The 20,877-nt window shown below is 37.9% G+C and overlaps 1 protein-coding gene across 8 annotated transcripts in view; it reads right to left on the reverse strand.

The window, feature by feature from the left end:
• Nucleotides 1-20,877, reverse strand: part of ABI1 (abl interactor 1) — a 101,450-nt gene that overhangs the window by 1,883 nt on the left and 78,690 nt on the right. Inside the window, exons 4-10 of one of the 8 annotated variants that reach the window (XM_075552537.1) lie at nucleotides 17,800-17,814; nucleotides 16,753-16,853; nucleotides 15,390-15,530; nucleotides 13,375-13,475; nucleotides 8,327-8,503; nucleotides 5,207-5,293; nucleotides 1,446-1,631 (exon numbers count right to left, since the gene is read on the reverse strand). In XM_075552537.1, coding sequence (XP_075408652.1) covers nucleotides 1,446-1,631; nucleotides 5,207-5,293; nucleotides 8,327-8,503; nucleotides 13,375-13,475; nucleotides 15,390-15,530; nucleotides 16,753-16,853; nucleotides 17,800-17,814 — 808 coding nt within the window. The remainder of the gene's footprint in view (nucleotides 1-1,445; nucleotides 1,632-5,206; nucleotides 5,294-8,326; nucleotides 8,504-13,374; nucleotides 13,476-15,389; nucleotides 15,531-16,752; nucleotides 16,854-17,799; nucleotides 17,815-20,877) is intronic. The other 7 variants (XM_075552538.1, XM_075552541.1, XM_075552542.1 and 4 more) reach the window with 7 other exon arrangements.

Below are 20,877 nucleotides of genomic sequence, written 5' to 3' on the forward strand. Positions count from 1 at the left end.
ATCTTACATCGTGTCCTCTTGCCGCTCATCATTGTGAACGAGGAGGAATGTGGAGACCCAAAGCCCATCTGTAGGCAACTGGACATCCCCTTACAGAAGGGTTGCAGGGGGGAGATGAGCCAGTCAGGGTGCAGTGTAGCAATGAAACATACAACTTTCCTCTAGTTCTTTAGTGCTTCCTCTCCACCACCCCCCTCCCACCACTATCATGATCCCAATCCTACCTTACAAATACAGCTAGACTAGAGGATGTGCACTGGTACAGATCAGAGCTGGAAACACAGGGAATCCAGGACAGATGAACCCTTCAGGGCCAGTGGTGAGAGTGGCGATAACAAGAGGGTGGGGAGAAGGTGAGGTAGAAAGGGGGAACCGATCACAAGGATCTATATTATAACCCCCTCCCTGGGGCACGGACAACAGAAAAGTGGGTGCAGGGAAATGTTGGACAGTGTAAGATATGACAAAATAATAATTTATAAATTATCAAGGATTCGGGAGGGAGGGTGGGAGGGGGAAAAATGAGCTGCTACAAAGGACTCACTCAAGTGGAGAGCAAATGTTCTGAGAAGGATGTTGGCAACAAATGTGCTTGACCCAATGGATGGATGGATGGATTGTGATGATTTGTACGAGTTCCCAATACAACGAGTAAAAAAAAACCAAAACTCCCTAGTCAACTATTATTAATAGATAATTAAAGTAAATGACTAGGACTTAGGACTATGGCCTAGGGCTATTTTGTGAAACACAATTCTGGTGGTTTATCTCATATGCAAAATGATCTAGATGCAATCCTAACTGAGGTTTCTTACATGGTATTCATCAATATACTTAAATATATTTAAAGGTATTTAGATATAAAAAGTATGTTTTTATTTTTTAAGAGCCTGAAAGTGGTTTTTAAATCTTTACTTATTATGTGGTTTAAGTCAGGTAACTCCATTTTGTTGTTTGTTTCATTTACTAGGAAACAAGCAGGTTAATCTCCAGCTGGGTGCAGAGGCAGCCTGAAAAAGCCCATTCAAAAGGGAAGACCCCTCCCTCCTTTTTACTGGAGAATAATGCAAATTACAGTAAATAACCTTCAACTAAATTATCTTTGCTGCTCATTCACTCAGTTCCTACTCATCTGACCCTATAGGACAGAGCAGAAATGCCCCGGTGGGTTTCTGAAACTTTTAAATCTTTAAGGGAATCTGAAAGCCTAGTGGTCACCCCACCCCACCCCACCCCACCCCCCAAAGAGCAGCGGGCGGCTTTGAACTGCAGACCTTGCAGTTAGCAGCAGCTCACTGTGTCACACACTGTGTCACCAGGGCTCCTTTCCTGGCTGTTAGGTGAGTACACAAATTCGAGAAACATTGAATTCGGTCGTTTTCCTACTTCTAAAATTCTGGAATCAGGTGACTTTCCTTCATATTACCTCGCTGATGGCACCTTACCTTTCTCAATATAGTTCTTGGGGGCCCAGGCAGGATCGCCGTCTGCATAGGGATCACTGTACTGCACGACTGCAGCCTCCTCGTCCTCATAGTCCACGGGAGGAGGAGGAGGTGGCGGTGGAGAGTCGTCAAACAGGGGAATGTCATCAGGGGGAGGTGGAGGTGGTGGAGTAGGACTGTCCGCAACTGAAAGGATTCAGGTAATTAATGTCAATCAGAAACTGGTCTCAACAGACATCCTTAAGCTAACAGAGTTTTACAAGAGTGCTAACTCACATAGATATATAGCATGCACTATAATAAAACATGCAATGATTAGAAATAAAAGTTTGGTGTGTTAAACTTATGCCTAGTAGCATTTAAGAACAATTCTGAAACATTAAAATAAAGGCATTAGGAAGTACTACAATTTAGTCAATGCAAATGTCAGGAGACAATGTCTTTTTCCACAATGATTATGGGAGTCATTTCCTTATTCCAAGGCCCATGACAGGGCTCTTTGTGACCCTGAGACTTAGATTACTGTCCAAAACGAGTCACATGTCACAACTGTCATTTGGACAACGGCACTGCTATTCTTAGCATGATCTTTATAGCTTGGTAGCCTTTCATTGGGCTCATTCAAGCCCCGAATTTTTACTTTAGTTAGAAAAATTAGAAATAAATAAGGTAGGTGGATTTTTGTTTATTGCTCACTTTAATTATTGTTAACATTGAAGAAGGGAAAGTCAACTGTACTGGCTCTACTCCTGGGAGTGGGTGTTCTAATGTTTTACTTAAAATTTAACAAGAACGAAAGATTGAATTTAAAACTTAAATAATTCCTGAGTAGATAATCTCACTACATATATTCTAAAATGCTTATTTTCATAATTAATTGTTAGTGCAGAAATCAAGCTAAAGTTTTTGCATTATTGCTAGGAAAACAAAGGTACAGGTTGAGGGGAGACTAGATCGCAGGATCCCGTTTTGTAAGAATACACCCACAATTAAAATTAAAAAATGAAAAATAAAGTGAGGGAAGAGTGGATTCAAAATATAAATAAAATCGCTTATGTCATGCAACATAAAACAAAAAAATGATTCATATCACAAATCTAAAATGCCTGCAGTATGTGTATATATGTAAATACTCAATGGAACAAATAATAAAGGGGAAAATGTCAGTCTAGAACTATGAACCCTGAGCTATTATGCTAAACCAAATCAGTTGCCTATGAGTCTTATGGCGACAAATACGTGTCACAGTAGAACTGGACTCCATAGAGTTCTCCATGGCTGGTTTGCTCAAAGTATTACCAGCTAATAAATACATCCCTTATGTAGGAATCCAAAGCCAACTCATGTCAAATTTAAACTTCTGATAAATATCTTTAAAAGTGCAAGCGACTGTAAAAATGACTGCTACAAGCTGACTACAGGAACGAAATGGTTAGATGCCAGAGAGTTTACAAACCGAGTCACTCACAAGCCAATTGCAAGGCCTGTTTATGTGAGCCAGGGAGAAAAAAAGCTTAAGTATCATCTATTTGTAAAAATACAGGTTTTCAAAGTTTACTCTAACACTGAGAAGCTAAATCGCCAGATAAAACACTTCCAGATAACAGACCTTCAAGTCTGTGATTTCTATTTTATTTTTGAGGGGGATGTGAAAAAAGCCTATTTAAAGGCCAACCCTGGGAGGTGATCAAACAGCTATCTACAATTTATTTTTCTCCAAAATGCCTACATGCATTTTATCCTTGCTTTTCACAAAGTTGTCTAGCCCTCTCAAGAGGACCCCACCTGACATCAATTAGCCATAGCCCATACCCTTAATATGACCTACTGTCCAGTTAGACATGCTTGTCTGAAAACTAGCAGTGCATTTCTTTGTGATTTATGCTCATTAATTTGCTCCACACTCTGTATGTTCGACGGCTGTGAATTTGCATGGGCTTATCTTCAACTGTGTACCCATTGGAAGGAGTTCGGGCAAAGTCATTCTCTGTACAAGTGCCGCTATCTAGCAGCACCTGCTACGTAGACAGGGCAACACTGCTTCCTGATGTTAATCTTAAACAGCTAGGGACACAGTGACCTTTTTATAGCTCATTCCTTCACATTTAACTGCTCTGATGGTTACCTGCTACAGGCATGACATTTACCACCAACCCTCTTAATACGCTTTTCCAAAAGTAGATGCCATCTTGTGTTGGAAAAAGTGTCAGGTGAATAACTGGCCTTGTTGGGAAAAGTGAATTAAAACACCATGTTTGCCTAAAATAATGAACATTAATACTAGATGTCTAACAAAACAGAATGAACAAAAACTAATCAATAAACTTTGAACCCACAAATGTGATGTTTCATTATGGCTATTTTAAAGCATTTACAAAATTTCACAGATTTAGCTTTTAAAGTCTTGCAGCAATAAGGACGGGCAATTTAATTATACTCACTAATTTTAAGAAAAGAACTACTTATTTTTATTAAAGGCTTAAAACCTATTAAAGGTTTCAAGCATTAAAGTAAGGTTAATGATACACAGTAAATTAATTTTGAAGCGACAATATTCATATGCCCACTAGATCAGATCACATACTCTTTAAGGTTAAGGGCTTTGTCTTAAACTATTTTTATTCTTTCCAGAGCCTTGCGCATAACACCCTATAAACAAACATTAGGCTTGGGGGCAGTGAGGGGGTGGGAAGATACCACAACATGGTCAGCAGAAGCTGAAGAATAGGATTCCCCTCCAACAGTCTCCTTAAAAAAAATCGACTTGCCAAGTGGATTAAGCGTTTGTTCAAATCATACTGAGATTGTATTCAAAGCGATGGTCTCAGATAAAGTTAGACCACCGTCACCATCCTCACCTAAATGGTTACAATGGCATGATAGAGCTGGTTCTATCGTGATGGGAAATTTGCTTTACACCCACTACAATCACTTAACTTGGACTACATGTCTTCTGGCACGTCAAAAGTATTAAGACGGTGAACGAGTTTATCCTGATTAAACCCATATACGCAAAACGACTTCTGAAACCATCCAGCTTGACCTTCAGTCAAAGACAAAGAGCCCTCACTGATGATCAAATGGATAACATGGATATAATTTAGCTAATCTTGCAGATTCATCCTTATCCTGATACGATGCCTTTTACAGAAGTGCAAAAGGAGCCCTGGTGCTGCCATGGGCCACACTCCAAGCTGCTAACCAGGAAGCCCTGGGTTCAAACTCCCCAGCCTCTGAGCCTGGGAAGAAAGACCTGGCTTTGTGCTCCCATGACGAGTTAGTCTCGGCAGCCCAGAGAGGTCCATCTACACTGCCCCCTAGGGGAGACTGTAGAGCACTTTCTCTAAAATATTTCTAATTTAAAGGGGAGAGGGAGAGTCCTGTCCCAAGTTCATAGTAAGCGTAATCTCACAGAATTAGAATGTTTTCTGGCTAATTCCCTAAATAATTGAAGAAACGAATCGTTTCTGTACAATTTGAACTTTTGTGTTTGAATGTGTTTTAAGAATCCGCAAAGAACAAACTCCTGTCATGGGTCATTTAAATGTGTAAGGCTGCAGTCTGAAATGTCCACAGGTCAGTAATCATGCACACAGAGGACAGACGGAAGACCGTGCTCTTCAGTGTCCGTAGCGTCTGCACCTATTTTCCAGGTAAGATTAGCTTCCCAGTAAAGGTAAGGAAAATGATGACTCATCAGCCATGCATGCTAGAAGGAGAGACAGCCTCTACTCTTGGATAGCTCCGTTTTCCGAACTTACTGTTTTCCTGCACCCTGGCCACGAAGCCTGTGAGAGGTATCTGTGGAGTCAACTGAGGCATAGGGGGAGGGGGTGGAGCAATAGAAACTGGTAGCCAACCACATGGTATGGGGGGAGTGAAACAAAGGAAAGACAAGGAAACAAACAAAAAGCAGAAGTCAGTTACCAGGACCACAAACACAAGTATGCCAAGAACAGTTCGCAAATGAAACAAAACAAAGCAAAACAACAAAACGAAACAAAAACCTGCAGAAGTTCATTTCCCCGTGAGTATATGTAATAAGGCAGCCCTGTGCTTAGCTAGTTGGTTCACTTTAGTCAAGAACAAATGCACTTCGTTTATTCCTGATGTTATATTGTTTGGGAAATTTTAAAATTTATCATCATCCTACTTGCCTGTGATGGAACTTTTAAATTCTAAGGAAAGACTTGTACAACAAAGTTATTTTTATATTTGAGACCATTTTAAGATTAAAGGCATTACTCCTAAATCTACTAGACTAGAATAAGGGTGATCAAAAGGATCCTGCTGTCAGGTAAGTGTTGGACTGCAAATAGCAAAGTCACTGGTTCAAATTCGCCAGTCACTCTGCAGGAGAAGGACGAGGCTGTCTGCTCCCGGCCGCTTTAGCTATCGACTCGGAAACCCTGTACAGGCCCACGAAGCACTGAAATTGACACGACGGCAGTAGGTGCATTTTGTTTTTCTAGTTAATTGTTCACTGAAGTTCATGGGTCAAGAGAGCTGAAAAGTAGCCCTTTAACACTGTTAACTTAAGAAAAGAAGACCTGATTGTCCATACGTTAAAAGTTTTCGTACAGAAATAATTTCTAATGAGTTACCAGGTAGCTTGAAACACATTCCAACCTCTTTCAGGAGAGTATATAATTTATAGAAAAATGATACTAAATGCTCATTAAGAGCAGTAAATGTACTACAACTTGTAACAAACTGGAAGGCAAATCCACATGCTCACCACTCCGTCCATTTTAATAAGCTAGTAATCAAGGAAAAGTCAGTGGGATTGGCTAGCAAAACTTGGTGTGCCAGCAGTCACCAAGCAGAAACATTAAATTGACCTATTTACATATATACCCTTAAGAAGTATTTAAAGGATGTTTCAGTTAATCAAATGTACAAAATTTGGTAATATAAAAATTTTAAAAGAAGTTTCAATAAGCAAAGAAGCAATAGCTTAAAACAAAACAATATATATGCATTAACATTCACTGGGTAGCTAAAACAACATTGAATTCACTATGAACTTGGTCCTAGTCATCCTGAAACTCTGTATATTAAAAAAAATTCATAGAGGTTTTGATGTTAAAAAAATGAAACAAAAAAAACAAAACAAACTCCAAAAATTCTACCAGAACTTTTAGGAACCGCCCTCGCCCTGCTGGTTAGTACATAAAAAAAAGGTTACGTTGTGAAGATAGCATCTCACCACCACCACCTCCAGACAGAGGGAAAATGTGCACATCAAAACACTAACAACATCGTACATACATTTAACTACACCACCAGCTCTCGGACCAAAGGATGATGAATTTCAAAAAATGTAATTAAATATTTAAACCTTGAAGCCAAATTTGCTTTACAACTTCCAAAGAATTCAGACATTCAGTAATGAAATTGTGTTGTTTGAGAATTCGACAAGTCACCAAGAAGTGCTGAAATAAAAGTGCACACACATATGGTAGGAGACACTCAAAATCCAATTCACTGAGTAAATGAAATGTCTAAGTGAGGAAAAGAAAAACAGTGAACAGTTATCGACAGAGACCTAAAGATCCATGAGAATATGAAAAAAAAGCCCCTTGGCTGGCCGTTATAAGCTGTGACTCTTTGTTCGTTAAAACAGGACTTGATCAGGAAAAAAAAAAGAATATATAAAAAAAAAAAAACCTTTTAAAGTTCATGAAATCCAGTGAGGCCAATAATGTGATATTCTGTGGAGTATTCAGATGTTACCTCCCTTTCATCACAAAAAGGGGACCGGGAAGAATGTGAAGTAAAATTCTAACTGGTGACGTCTGTGCCTTCTTGGTAACTTGGGTAACATTCTAAGCCTGGAAAGGTTATCTGATTTGAGGGAATTATCTGTGAATTTTTGTATGTCTTAAGTTTGAATTCTCAAAAACTTAGGCTGTAACACCGTAGATCTTGAACTCTAAAACGAGAACATCCCCTAGTCCTGCTTTAAAACACGATGCACGTTCACAAGGTGCATCGTACATAAAAAGAACTTAGGCCAACTTTCCACGCAAATGTGGGCAGCGCCACGGTGAGTCAGTGTTTCTGGTGGACCACGATGAACACGTGGGCAGCTCGAGCGCTGTTTCAAAGCTACGTGGGGGCAGTGTCTTTCCAAGCTCTGCCCCAGTGCTCACCACGCTTTCAGTCAATAATGAAACCCAGAGAATAGGCTCATTTCAGATTTCAGTTTTTGTTCCTTTTTTGGATTAAGCATTTTAGTATGTAAATGGAAATGAAGGACTACCCTAAGCAACTCATGCTACCTGGCTTTATATGCTAAAACTAATTTTTTAATCATAACAGCTCTTAAACATCCATTGCAGTTAGTGCTGAGATGTGCAATTTGAGGTGAATAGAAATCAAAAGAAAATCCTTCCCTGTTAGAACTATTCAGATAGAGTAAGCAGGCGATAAAATCTATTTCAATGGCCGTGAACTCATTTAACTGCAGGTTCACAAGTGATAGGCACCAATTGCTATACTGCTTTTACAGAAAACGACTTCCCAATGTTTGTATCTGTAACGACTTGAAACATGCCAATAAATATTACTCGATTCGACTCATTTAAGTGACTTTTTTTGTTCTCTAATTCTATTAATAGTAAGAAAAATACTATGTTAAAGTAAAATGCCAATTGAATTTCAGTATGGAAAACACACTCGTTACATCTGAGCTGGGGGTGAAGAATGTGATAAGCAATTCTTCTGAAAATGGTATGCGATTCAAGGTCCAACTTTCTAAAGCAGAAACGTGAAATAGTACAGTTTCAATTGTTGTCTATCATAGGCCAGATTAAGTTACAAGTCATTTCCATCTAAAGGGAGCTCCACCATGGTATGCCTGCAAAGCACCAGCTTACTTGAATTCTGGGAATAGAGTGGACCTCCATTCACATGAGGCTGAGCAGAGAACTGAGCCGTCACTGAGGGAGTCCGTCTGTATCCACCCGAAGATGCCGAAGAAGTGGTCGAGTTGTGCCGAGAAATCTGCCTGGTCATTGTGCCATACTGAGAACCAGGAGCTGAGCCCGGAGCTGCTGGAAAGCACCAGTCAAAGCAACCAACAAAGAGACGTGAGCACTGTACATCCCCTCCGAGCCCGGGACCGGAGAGCGGCCCTCCGGCCAACGCAGGACTGCATCCCAAAGCCCACAGCACCAAATCAAGAAAAACGTCAACTGAGAAACCAATAGCTCTAAACAGAAGGGAAAACAGATACTGTATGGAAAGTTAAGTAAGTTACAGTCTTAAGCCTTTTAAATGAAACAATCCCAAAGGTTATTTTACTAATGTTATTATTTTTCTGCGTCATTAAAAAATACAAAGAGTTTTTACAGTAGTCCCCAGCTCACTACAGGGTTGCATCTGAAAAACCTGGCTCTGGCAGAAGTAAACGACTTCTTTCTCCTTTTAGTTTTTACGTTTCATTGGTATTGCCTTTCCCTCCATTAGCAGCATCTCTATAAATTTGCTATCACATATAAACATACAAATATATTTTAACATCACATGTAGTGTGTATGACTAATGATGAGATGTACACGGAGGGAAGAAAAGGAGAGTCTCTTCAGGGTAGGTAATAGTAGCTCAACTATAAGTCAGGGACTACCTGTATATATAAACTGTGCCTTTCCAACAAAATAAGTACCAAAAAAGTTAGATAACAAAATCGGTAATAAAAAGGGGAGAAAATGTGAGTTTTTAAGACAAGAAAGTATGACAGTATGAAAAGAATCTATCTAGTCTCATCTAGGCTAAATTTTAAAATTTAAGCTAATAGATTACTTCCCACATATTATTTTTATTTGCTTTTGAATTTTTACTATTACCAGCAGTTATTGCTAGCAATGCATTTTAGTACAATCATTTAGCAGCAATTTCTAGTTTGAAAGCACTTATAGACAAACACTATGCTGTATCTCTGCAAATTTCCTAATGAACATGCTTTTCCTGCTGCCTTTGTGGGGGGTAAACGTTAAACTGGGGACATTTTTGAATGTGTAAAACATGGACATCTTATAAGTTTGTTCTAGAAAAATCCCATTATCTTTCCAAGTGTTAAAGACTTTTCAAGAACAAGTCTTCTCTCAGGAAAATTGTCCTCCATTTGTTAAGAATTTTTACAAGAGCACCATAGACTCCCTTTACTTTATTGTGGAATACATGCTAGAGAGATTGCAACAAAACTACTACCTAATAGATAACATTTGTATGTACTCTCGATAACCAGATATCTTTAAACACTATGGTGAAGTCGGTATATTGTGACCAGCCCACAGGTTGGCTTCCATGAATTTTTTTCTAATAGGATGTCATATGGAAAACTATTTCACCAAAGTTTTAAAGCTAAAAAAGGGTATTGCTTTGTCGCTGGAAAAAAAGAAAATCTCATTATCTTTATACTAAAACAACTTCTTTTCCATATTACACTCAAAGCAATGCGTTGCATTTTTAATTATGCCTATCATATAGTGAAAACATCCATAATAATTCAATGTCATCTTGATCAACATTTCAAGTTTAATGTTCAAAAGTTAATACAGTTAAAGCCTCTAAAGTTAACTGCATTTATCAAGTTAACGTCTTAATTATCTTCTTTGCCTAAAGATCCCAAACCATGACAGAGTTCAGAAAATGACAGCATCCTAGTGTATCCTTCAGTTGTCTAACCTCTCCGAGAGGTCGTACGAATCATTAGGTAAAACGGTGCAGCAGAGGCTGTTCACTCAGAAAGGTGGCTGATACGGAACATTTTTGGAGCTCCCGAGTCATAGTCAGTCACTATGGGAATCACTACCGTGTTCCTTTAGTTGATAAAAATAGATTTTTAAAAGAATTATCTAATCAAAACCCTTCGAGAATGAATAACCTTGCCTTAAACACTTTTCTATATAGATATAACCGTAAACAATATACAGAGAGGTTTGCAAATTTATGAACTTTAAAATGGAAAGCTTTTTGTGGGTTTTCTAGTGACTTGTTCTTTTCCTTTCATGCTAATTTTGAAGACAAAACCATGCTGATTAACAGATCATTCATCTTTATCATTATTTATATATTAATATAGCAAAATTTATTTAGCCCTCTACACACTTTGGTGCTGGTCATAGTTTCACCTTGGTAGCCAATTATAGTAACTAAGCTTGGTTTATTTCTAGAGTTTTCTGATTTAATATGTGTGGATTGGGATCTGAAAACTGACATTTCTAACCAGTTTCCAGATGGTGCTGATTTTGTTGGTCTCAGAATCGCACTTTAAAAGCCAATGTTCTATAACTTTGAAACTTTTTGGTTTTAAGGACTATGCTTAAAAGCTAGGGAACACAAAAGGTTTTATTGATGCTATAGAGACATTAGAAGTTAAAACTGATATAGCTTTAAAACATATGAATACACAGGCACACATTCCATTAGCCAACACAGCAATGACTATCACAAACCCTATCACCACCTCTGGAAAATTCTGCTGTACACTTGTGACTGAATGACAATGAAAATGGCATTTAATGCCTTAGTTGTTACTATCATGAATGTAATTCTAATCTCACAGACACCATGTAAAAAGACCTTGGTGTCGCCGAGGGGCCCAATGGCCATGTTGTGAAAACAACTGCTGCATCTATAGCTGGCACAGGTTTAGTTTGACTAAGCAATAAAAAATTACTTTCCAAAGTGAGTTTATCAACTAATAAACGTCCACCAGCAGAGTATTTTTCTGTCGCTGTGTGTCTTCAACAGCATTTAATACTAGTGGAATTTTACATTGTTTACATCGTCGGTAGGAAGTAGTATCTCATAGTGATTTTAATATTCATGTTCCTCATACTTAGATTGAGGGCTTTGTTTCCCCCATACGGATTCTCTCCCAACAGTTTCTATTAATAGGGTATTTTACACACACACACACACACACACACACACACACACACACACACACACATTCCCTTTGTGTACTATGTGCTCATTACTTTGATAATGATTTAAGATGCTGCCGAAAGCTTTATTTTGCCTTGGAGCTCAGCCACTCTTCACTTACTACCCCATTAAACACTTCACTTCTAGGGCAACAGTGAAAAACCTACATCCAACTACATCCAACATTGGCAATGATCAATGCCAAGGCCAGGCGAGAGGAAGGCTGACGATGATGGTTATAGTTATTGTGTCAGAGGAAGGCTGACGATGATGGTTATAGTTATTGTGTCAACGTGGCTGGCGCATGATTTTCAATTATTTGGCATCTATATAATGATTGAGCCATCCTCCACTTTGTGATGCCACATGGTCATCCTCTACGTTCGTAGAATGCTTGCTCTTTGAAACCTCCCTACTTTGTTCATTAAGTGAGGAGTGGGCGTATCTGAAAGACCTCATTATCCATCGCTACCCAGAGGATGATGATGATGAGGTTTTATACTACATCTATATTTTACCTTCCTTTTACATTCAATCGAGTCATCCCGAACTTGGGAGTAATTTGTGAATTTTATTCCAAAAATTCTATAGCCTTTCTGATGTCATAAACGTGGGGCTAGATGAGCTTTCACGCTGTGATCCATGGTAAAGACTCAGCGTACCCAGCGCCACGCACACTTCACCACAATGTGCTGACTATTATAGAAACCAAGGAGTTCCAAATCAAGGGTCATTTGAAAACAAAAATATGAGATTTGATTGCTAATTTACAAAAAATTATTTTGAACAATCACTGCTGTAATTTTCCTAGACAAATCTAAACAAATAACACATTGAATTGGTAATAAGCCAAGCCAGAAACCTTTTACATTACACAGAGTGTTGTTTTATATTTGCTTGCTGTGTAACTTCAGAGGCCTTTCACCAGAAGAAATTAGTAGATTAGATGTACTTTATAACTTTGGTGTTATATACCACCACCACCTACAACTTACTAATTATAACAGCTAACCATCGTTAGGTACAAAGGTGTTTCTTATGACTTATGCAAAGTAAGTTAAATCACTCCAATGGTTATGCAGTCTCACCTATCACAGTGTTCACTGCGAGAAGTGGTGGTGCTGGTGGAGCTTCAGAAGGAGGAGGGACAGAAATGTTTTCTAATAAAATAGTTTATAATTCAGGTCGGAGTGGAACAGTAAGAAAGCACAATGTATGCAAAAGAAAAGAAAAAGAGACGCACATATGGAAAGCATGTTCACATGACGGTAAAAAGGTCATTGAGCTTAGATCTACATATGAATGATGTCCCTATCTATGAGTACCTTTTCCTTCTTTTTCAACGATATTCTGAAGCAGTGTGAGATTTCTTTCCCTTACAGTTTTACTATCATACTTAATTTTAAAATTAACATTTAATAGTGCAAGAAGTCTCCATTTCATTGGCTGGCAATCCAGGGCTCATTTAATATTCTAAAGAGTAAAAAGGTTTTCCTCTTTAATCCCAGTGATTCTCATGGCATTTCACTAAAATACGCACTGTATATGATACATAGAAGTAGTAAGATCACAGAAGGTAACGTCAGAACTGAGACATCTGCCAAAAAGGCAACTCTTTGAAATATTACATATATTTATATACAGACACTGATCCTTTGGCTATAGCTTCACACAACACTGGTTTGCTCTTGAAATTAAAGAAAAAAAATCAATCATTCTTGACCAGTACCCAAGATAAGTATTTCTCAAGTGAAATGCCATGAGAGTTACTTACTATGCTTTCCACAGAGAGAGAAACGACTGGTGAAGGGCAAATGGCTTCATGAAAACCAATGTAAAAAAAGAGTTTTCAACGTATTAGTAACCTTTATTCTAGTAAAAATCACATACATTTAATAAATAATTTTATCCAGCAGAACTTTAAACTCCTTTAGCCTTCTACCAAAAGCTCATACACATTATTACCACAGACTAGACATAGCGTTTACTGTACCTGGCCCAACAGTGGGTGGTGAAGGTGTAGGCACGGCAATGGGAATGCCGATACTGCTGCCGCCACTGTTCTCTCTACTTCCACTCCCTCCACTGCTGCCACTGCAAAGAGACAACGAGGGGTGACCGCAGTTCCCAGGATCTTGTCACCCGAAGGCCATCGGAGCTCTTTGTGCTGTGCGCACGTGCGTGTGAGCAGAAATCCACAGTGCTGACGACACATCTTAACTTGATATCTAAAGTGACTCTTGCTTCGTTCTAGTTCTCAATTTATGAGGCCAACTTAATCATAACACAAAACTTAAGATGAAATCATCCTGACACAAGTATTTTAAAAGTATTACCTATAAAATTGTGTTGAGTAACACATTACGAAAAAAATGTTACGGAACAGTCGACAGCTATTTATTCACAGCCCATGAACCACAGTGAACAAAGCAGACAGAATCCACATCGACATGGAGTGCCTACGGGAGCACGGAAAAACAGACACTAGAAGAGTGTAATGGGTGCTATTAAAAAAAATAATGTACAAGAGCTATGGAAGTTAATTAAAAGGGAAAGTAAAACTAGCCTGAAATTAATATTTCCACTTCCCATTAAGAAAGGGAAATTTTCTGGAAAATTAATACAATCATATACATGATCTCACAGTACTGTTACACCATAGGGTAATCAAGAAAAGTCTGGAACAGTCACTGCTGTTAAATGGCTAACCAACTGGCTACTCTATTACTCCCGCTCTAGTTGTAACGTCTTTCACTCTCCAGTTACTTCAGGCAGTCGGTGTACACACACACGTGCTCCTTATTAGGCTGCCAGTAACATCATCAAGTCCAGAAATTCACTGGGGCAAAGAATTTTCAAGACACCATTCTGTGTAACCAGAGCATCGTAGATATATGAAGATTGTTTGCACGTACTGTGCTTCACTGTAATTATTTTTACAGTTTTTATTAACAAGTGTGGGAATTGGCAAACTATGGCCCATGAGCCAAATGTGGTCGAGTACACCAAACTTGTACAACCTGTAAACTAGTTTATAGGGGGTGTGGGGTTTTTTTTTGTTTTTACAGTTAAACTTGGCAGGGGGTGTCCTATTTCGTGGCACATTAAAATGATATGAAATTCATATTCCATTATCCATAAAGTTTTATCGGAACATAGCTTATTCATGACTGATAACCAAAACCAAGCTCCCTGCCATTGAGTTGTTTCCAACACATCGGGATCCGAAAAATGGTAGAATTGGCCTGTGAGTTTCTGAGACCCTAGCTCTTTCTAAGAATAGAAAGCCTTGTGGTTCTCCCTCGGCTGGTAGTTTCAAACTGCTGGCCTTGTGGTTAGCAGCCCAATGGGTAAACCACTGTGCTACTCAGGCTGTACTCAAACATGGAAATGATTGCTCTCGCAGGGAAGAAGACAGAGGCAGTAATTGAGAAAGGCCCCTGGATTGTTGGCAATATTTCATGCTCTGATCTGGATAATGGTTACATGAATGTGTTCAATTTGGATTAACTCCATTAAGCTACAAACAAAATAAATGTATGCTATGCTCTACAGTCAATCAGCAGGTACCTACTAAGTAGTTGAGTTCTATAATTTAACAAAATCTAATTATAAAATAGTAGATTCTATTCTGTCATTATTCCTCAGAGCTAAGTTAATCCTTTCCTGTAATGTTTCACATTGCATAATTTCTGTGGCATTTAATTCTTTCATCCAAAAACATTTCAGTAGTTGTCTTGCTCTTGTTAAAAAATAAATTGTGGGGGATCATTCAAAGATATATCTGTTATCTCCGTCAAAAGGAAAAAACCCTAGCAGCGTGCTCAGTTGTAGAAATGTCTAAAACACAGAAGTTACAGCAAAAAAGTATAGACTCTCTGTATTATTGGCCCTCCCTTTTACATTCTCGATCAGTAATTGAGAAGTACTTTACCTTTACTTTACCCATGTGGGAAGAGTAAACAACCTCCACTCTCAGGTGTTCACATTCTCAAGCCCAAGGTTTACCTGTGTGTCCTCGGTCTCTGATTTAAAGAAGCTGTCCTGCCTGGACTATGCTGACTTCCAAGCCTAGCAGGGCTCGTCATGTAGTCATTAGGAACTGTTGGGGGTTTAACGGGTTCCAAGGTTTTGTAAGGAGTATTCCGTCTAAGGGAGCACAACAGAAAAAGGAATAATGGGTACGAGAAATGCAAGTGGTGTTTCCCCTCAGATTTGTGATTCTCTCTTTTTGACCAAATGCAACACAGTACATAATTATGAGCTAAAATCATAAAAAGGTTAAAAATGCAAGTTTTAATTGAGATCTACTGATTTTGTTATTTTCAAACAAAAATTAAAGTGTGTTACTTTTTTTAGGGTAATTTAAAGTTTCAACCTTATTTCTAAAAATAATGCTATCATTTAAATGCTTGAAAATATCAAACGCTGAAATGCATGTCATTCCCAGTTCGGTCAGCCATAAACTACTCCGTCACCCAGAAGAGAAATAATCTACTCTGCAATTTGTCCCTACCTGAACCTGGAAGTACATAAGACGGACATTTTGATCCGAGGTGTGATGCCATTACATTCTCAAGAAATGATTTGTACTTTTCTACTTAATAACTTCACATGCTTTCTCAGGGATGGAGGAATTCACAGAATGAAAAAGACAACTAAGATCCTCCGAAAAATGTATTGTTGGTTCTTGTAAGTAAATAACAAACCCATACCCCTCCACCAAAAACAAGAAACCTAATACAGTATTGTCTCTGTTAAGGGGAACCACTGTCAGAAATGTCTTATTAGCATAGGAATTGGGAAGGAAGAAACCACCAACTGTTACCTTTTCTATTTCTCCAATTGGCCTTTCCACAAAGCCACTCTAGCATGAAGGGGCCTAAGCCTACAAGCAGAAGCACAGTTAGAAGCACTCCAGGTAAGAGCCCTTAGATCTCAGGAGCCAAGTAACAGGGAAAACAGAAGAGCTGCAGGCTACCAAACCAAACTACAAAAAGCAGACCACTCAGGCAATGTTCTACAGCACAAGTACTGTAAACACACATGAAAGGCACCACATAAATCCTCTGGTCAAGCCATCTGCACAAGCTGGAGTCAGACTTCTAGTTCAAAAATGAAGTAGAAGACAAAAAGTGAACAATGCTCTTTTACAAAATACATAAAAGGACTTTCTAGCATAGACTTCTACAGAGAATACTATAAAACAGGCAGATTCATTTTGGATTCTGTTCAGGGAAAGTAAGAACCAAAATGAATTTATAAAAGATAAGTGTCACATGGAGAGGGTCCCAAGGCAAAGATCCATACATTTACTTAAGTCCCCAAATAACATTTCCTTTAACATACAAGAATGTTGTTGAGCTCTTACCCCAGTGTTCCCCGGCCTGACATAGGAGGGCTTGGTGGTTTCTGAGTAGGAGGATTTGTTCTCGACAGTGTGCCAGTTCTTGCAGGCTGGTTATTTCCATGCTGAAACGTGGAAAGAAAAGCTTTTATTTTTACACCAAATTGTTCTCTTGGTGTCTTGACACTGCGTATTATTATTTTTTAATATCAGAATGTGAAGTGAGGATTCCCAGACAGTTTTCATGCAGACTTTAGTACGACAGTTTTAAAAGTAAAGAAAGCATTTGCACTGAGCTGTCCTAATAATTTTGTGCCATTTATGGCAAAATATATAGGTGAGATGACTGGGTTTTATGTATTACTTCATTGTGAACTTCACACCAATTAACTGAAATCAAAATTAACTGCACTTAAATGCCAGGTCTCCTAAAATGTTGGAGGACAATCCAAATCCTTTGCCATTGAGCCGATTCTGACTTAAAGCAACCTTGTTACAGAGCAGAACTGCTCCATCAGTTTCCTCGGCTGTAATCTTTATGAAAGCAGATGATCAGCACTTTCTTCAACACTCTCACTGGGTGGGTCTGAACTGACACTTTTTGATTGTTGTCCAACACAAGCCATTTGTTGTCACCCAGGGAGCAGAAACCTTGTCGGCAAGGTGCACAGCTAAGCCACAGAGCAGACAGTACAAGTTTAAATATCCACCTGAAGGATCATCTTTCCTCTGAAAAGTCAGTAGCAAAGTCATATATGATGTCTGGGAAACCTCCCAACTGTAAGTCAATAAAAGCAAGGCAAACTATCAAAAAAAAAAGGAGAGTGAAGCAATAAATGTTAGCAAAATTAATTTTCCTATCAATGCAGATGTCAATATATCTTTGATATATTAACACATCCAAGGCGGAATGTTGCTAATTTGAACTGAGTTTCAGTATATTTAATCTATATAAATCCTATGAGGAAAAAAGCAGACAGACATACGAAGAGTTTTCAATTTTAGTGGCTCTGCAGCCTCTATCAACATAGAGGCCACACTGTGGATCAAAGGATAAATGATGTCTCTTACCTTGGCTTTTAGCCACTTTACGTTGGCAAAAAAAAGGGGGGGAAAAGTAGAAATTAATTCTAAATAAATTACATCTGATAGGATAGGTTTACATTTCGAGTAATTAAATTCATATTAAGGTTTATTTACTGAGCCATATTTCAATTTTGTTAAGAAAAAGATCAGCATAAACAGTGGAGAAGTATTTATATGTTTCACATATTGTTAAGATACATTCAAAAGGAAACCACCAGTTAAGTTAAATAAGCCACAACACGGGCCTAATAATTGCTTTGATTAGCATTTTATCTATGGAATGATTTTGATTGAATTACAGCTATTTTTAATGTGGCTTAATTTAAGCAAAGACACCATTGTAACACTTTAGACACAGTATGCTAACACCGTAGCATACAGGACGCTGTAACCACCACCACTGAGATCAAGTTGCTTCGACTCACAGCAACCCTGCCTGGGGTTCCCAGGCTGGACGTCATTACAGAGCAGACAGCCTATCTGGCCCACAAAGTGGCTGGTGGGCTCAACTGCCAACCTTGCAGTTGGCACTCTACTGTTCACCTCACAGAGCCGCCAGGGCTCCTTAGACTTTACTAAATCGTGCATGCCTGAAGATGAGTATCCATCTTCAATGGTAGTAGACCTAGCTACTCACTTACTTACTTAACTATCTCGTTGCCTGACATCTCACATTGACAACAACAGTAAAGAATCTGCTGTGCAAAAATTTTACATGCTACACATGCACAATGACCAAAGGTGAGGGGAGAGGCACACGTGATAAAGTTGTGCGTCAAATGGGCTAACCCATGGTTCGCAGTGGTTTGGCAGTTATGGAACAAGGTGTTTGGTGGGCAGTTACAGAACAAGAACCTGTAAATGGTACAATGTTAAATCATAGCCTGCTTCTAGATTCAGAAAAAGATCTACCACTTTGATATTTAACAACAAAAGCACCACATGTAGTAATAGCTTAACTGGATTTTAACTAAGGAATAAATCAACAGGGTCTAGAAAAATGCTTCCCTGCGTGCTTATGAACCCAAATCTTCATCATGCCAATTTGAGGTTAAAGATCACTTTAGTTCCCAGAGTTGCTTTGACCCATTTAGTAAGGACTCATAAACTTAAATGCTGCTTCTCTAATGGTAAAGACTACTTCTAAGGAAGATAACTAGTTGATACACAAGAAATAATGGGTATAATTCTAAAGCATCACTTGTCTCATTATCTCATTGCTGTCAAGTTGTTTTTAATCCATGATGACCCTGTGTGTGTAAACAGAGCTGCAGACCACCAGGCCTTTCTCCTGAGACACATCTGGGTCAATGTGAGCGGCCAACCTGTAATTTATGAGTCAAAAGCTGACGCAGGCAAAAGCACCATCCACGCACTTACACAGTACCACTCAAAAAAACAAAAAATTTTTTCAGGTTTTACAGTTATAGGTCTTTATAAAAATTTTTTTTGAGTTTTGGATTCTTTACATGACACCTGTCATTATTCTAAATATGTTTTCTATTGTGTTATGAGTGACCATAAAAGCAACATTAAGTAATAATCCAAAAGAGTAATTTATTTTGTCTTACATGTATTTTCGTTTCTAAAAATCATACCAGAATTTGGATATTCTTTCATTTTTTATGTAGCACAACTTTACTAATTTGTATTTGAAAATAGTACAAGAGATCCTACATAACTTCTAATTTCACACCTTTAAAACTAAAAATGAATACAATTACTAGAATCCTTAAAGATATGCTATACTAATGTAATAAGCATTATAATACATTGAACACTATTTTACAGGAACTTAGAAAATACAAAGTATTCTAAATGTTACCAAACATTTCCTCTCAATTGTTGTTTTATATGAACAAGAACAAACGGATAAGATATATCTTAAATAGACACAAAACCTAGCATTTACTTATCAGTTAGTTCCAAATGATAGACAGAAACAGGAATGAAATTTCTAGTTGAACGCTGCTGCTATATAGTGGTGTGACCTTTCACCTGATGACCGGGTTCAATTTCTTCCTCTACTAAGTTCTGTTTGTGTATTACAAGAGTGTGGTACAGTGTACTAGAAGGAAACTATCTGTATCGTACAGATTAAAATATTATCATTTTAAGAATTTATAATTTTCCCACTTAATTATCCTGAAAGCATGTGACTTCAGTCTCACATCTCTTTTTTTAGCATTTATGTTGATGAATGAGTAATTTTAGCATTCCCTTACAATCTTTTTTTCCCCTACAATCTTAATGATCTTTAATTCCTTCTTATTTTCTATCATCATGTAGATTATAAGCTATGTGAACCAGAAACCACTACAAGCTTGTTAAATAATTCAAAGGCCAATTCTTTTAAATATTGATTGGTCTATCTGTTAAATAGAAATCTGTTTCTAAAAATCATTTCATATGTAGTCTATATCATAAACTACCATCTCCATTAATAAAACATAAGAATTCCTAGATCAACTCATCTTTCAGGGAAGTGAAGTAAGCACACACAAATATGTTATACAAAGTTCCTTTGTAAATTATGAGCAAAGCTATAAAGCTGTTTATTATTATTACTAATCAAAAGTAAATTTAAGCCTCCCTGCTACATAGCTGAGTCTTTTCTATGATTATTATGAAATTTTAAGCAAAATCTCTTGTAAAATTCATTTTTCTATTCCCCATTAAGCATATGTTGTGAAATTCTCTATATCCCAGAATTCTCTTATCTTATGTTACATTGTTTCCCCCAAACAAACCAAACTTCCTTAGCATATTTTTCCATATTCTTAATACTACTAATAAAGTTTATGCACATTATCTCTTTCTGTAGCTTGAAATGCAACAGCACAGTAAATACTATTTGAATGAAATTCAGATATAGCAAATATAAACACATCAAAATTACATCATAAAGGAAGAAAATTGGCCTATTAATCTTAGACTGTGAAAAATCCAAACATAAAGTTCAAACTTTATATATAATAACCCAACATGAAAGTGTATGGAAGACAATGATTGGCAGTGGTCAGTGTGGTCAGCTTTCCGGTTCCTCTCAAGAAACAAAAAAAA

Source organism: Tenrec ecaudatus, chromosome 6, assembly GCF_050624435.1.
Source record: "Tenrec ecaudatus isolate mTenEca1 chromosome 6, mTenEca1.hap1, whole genome shotgun sequence".
Lineage (NCBI taxonomy): Eukaryota > Metazoa > Chordata > Mammalia > Afrosoricida > Tenrecidae > Tenrec > Tenrec ecaudatus.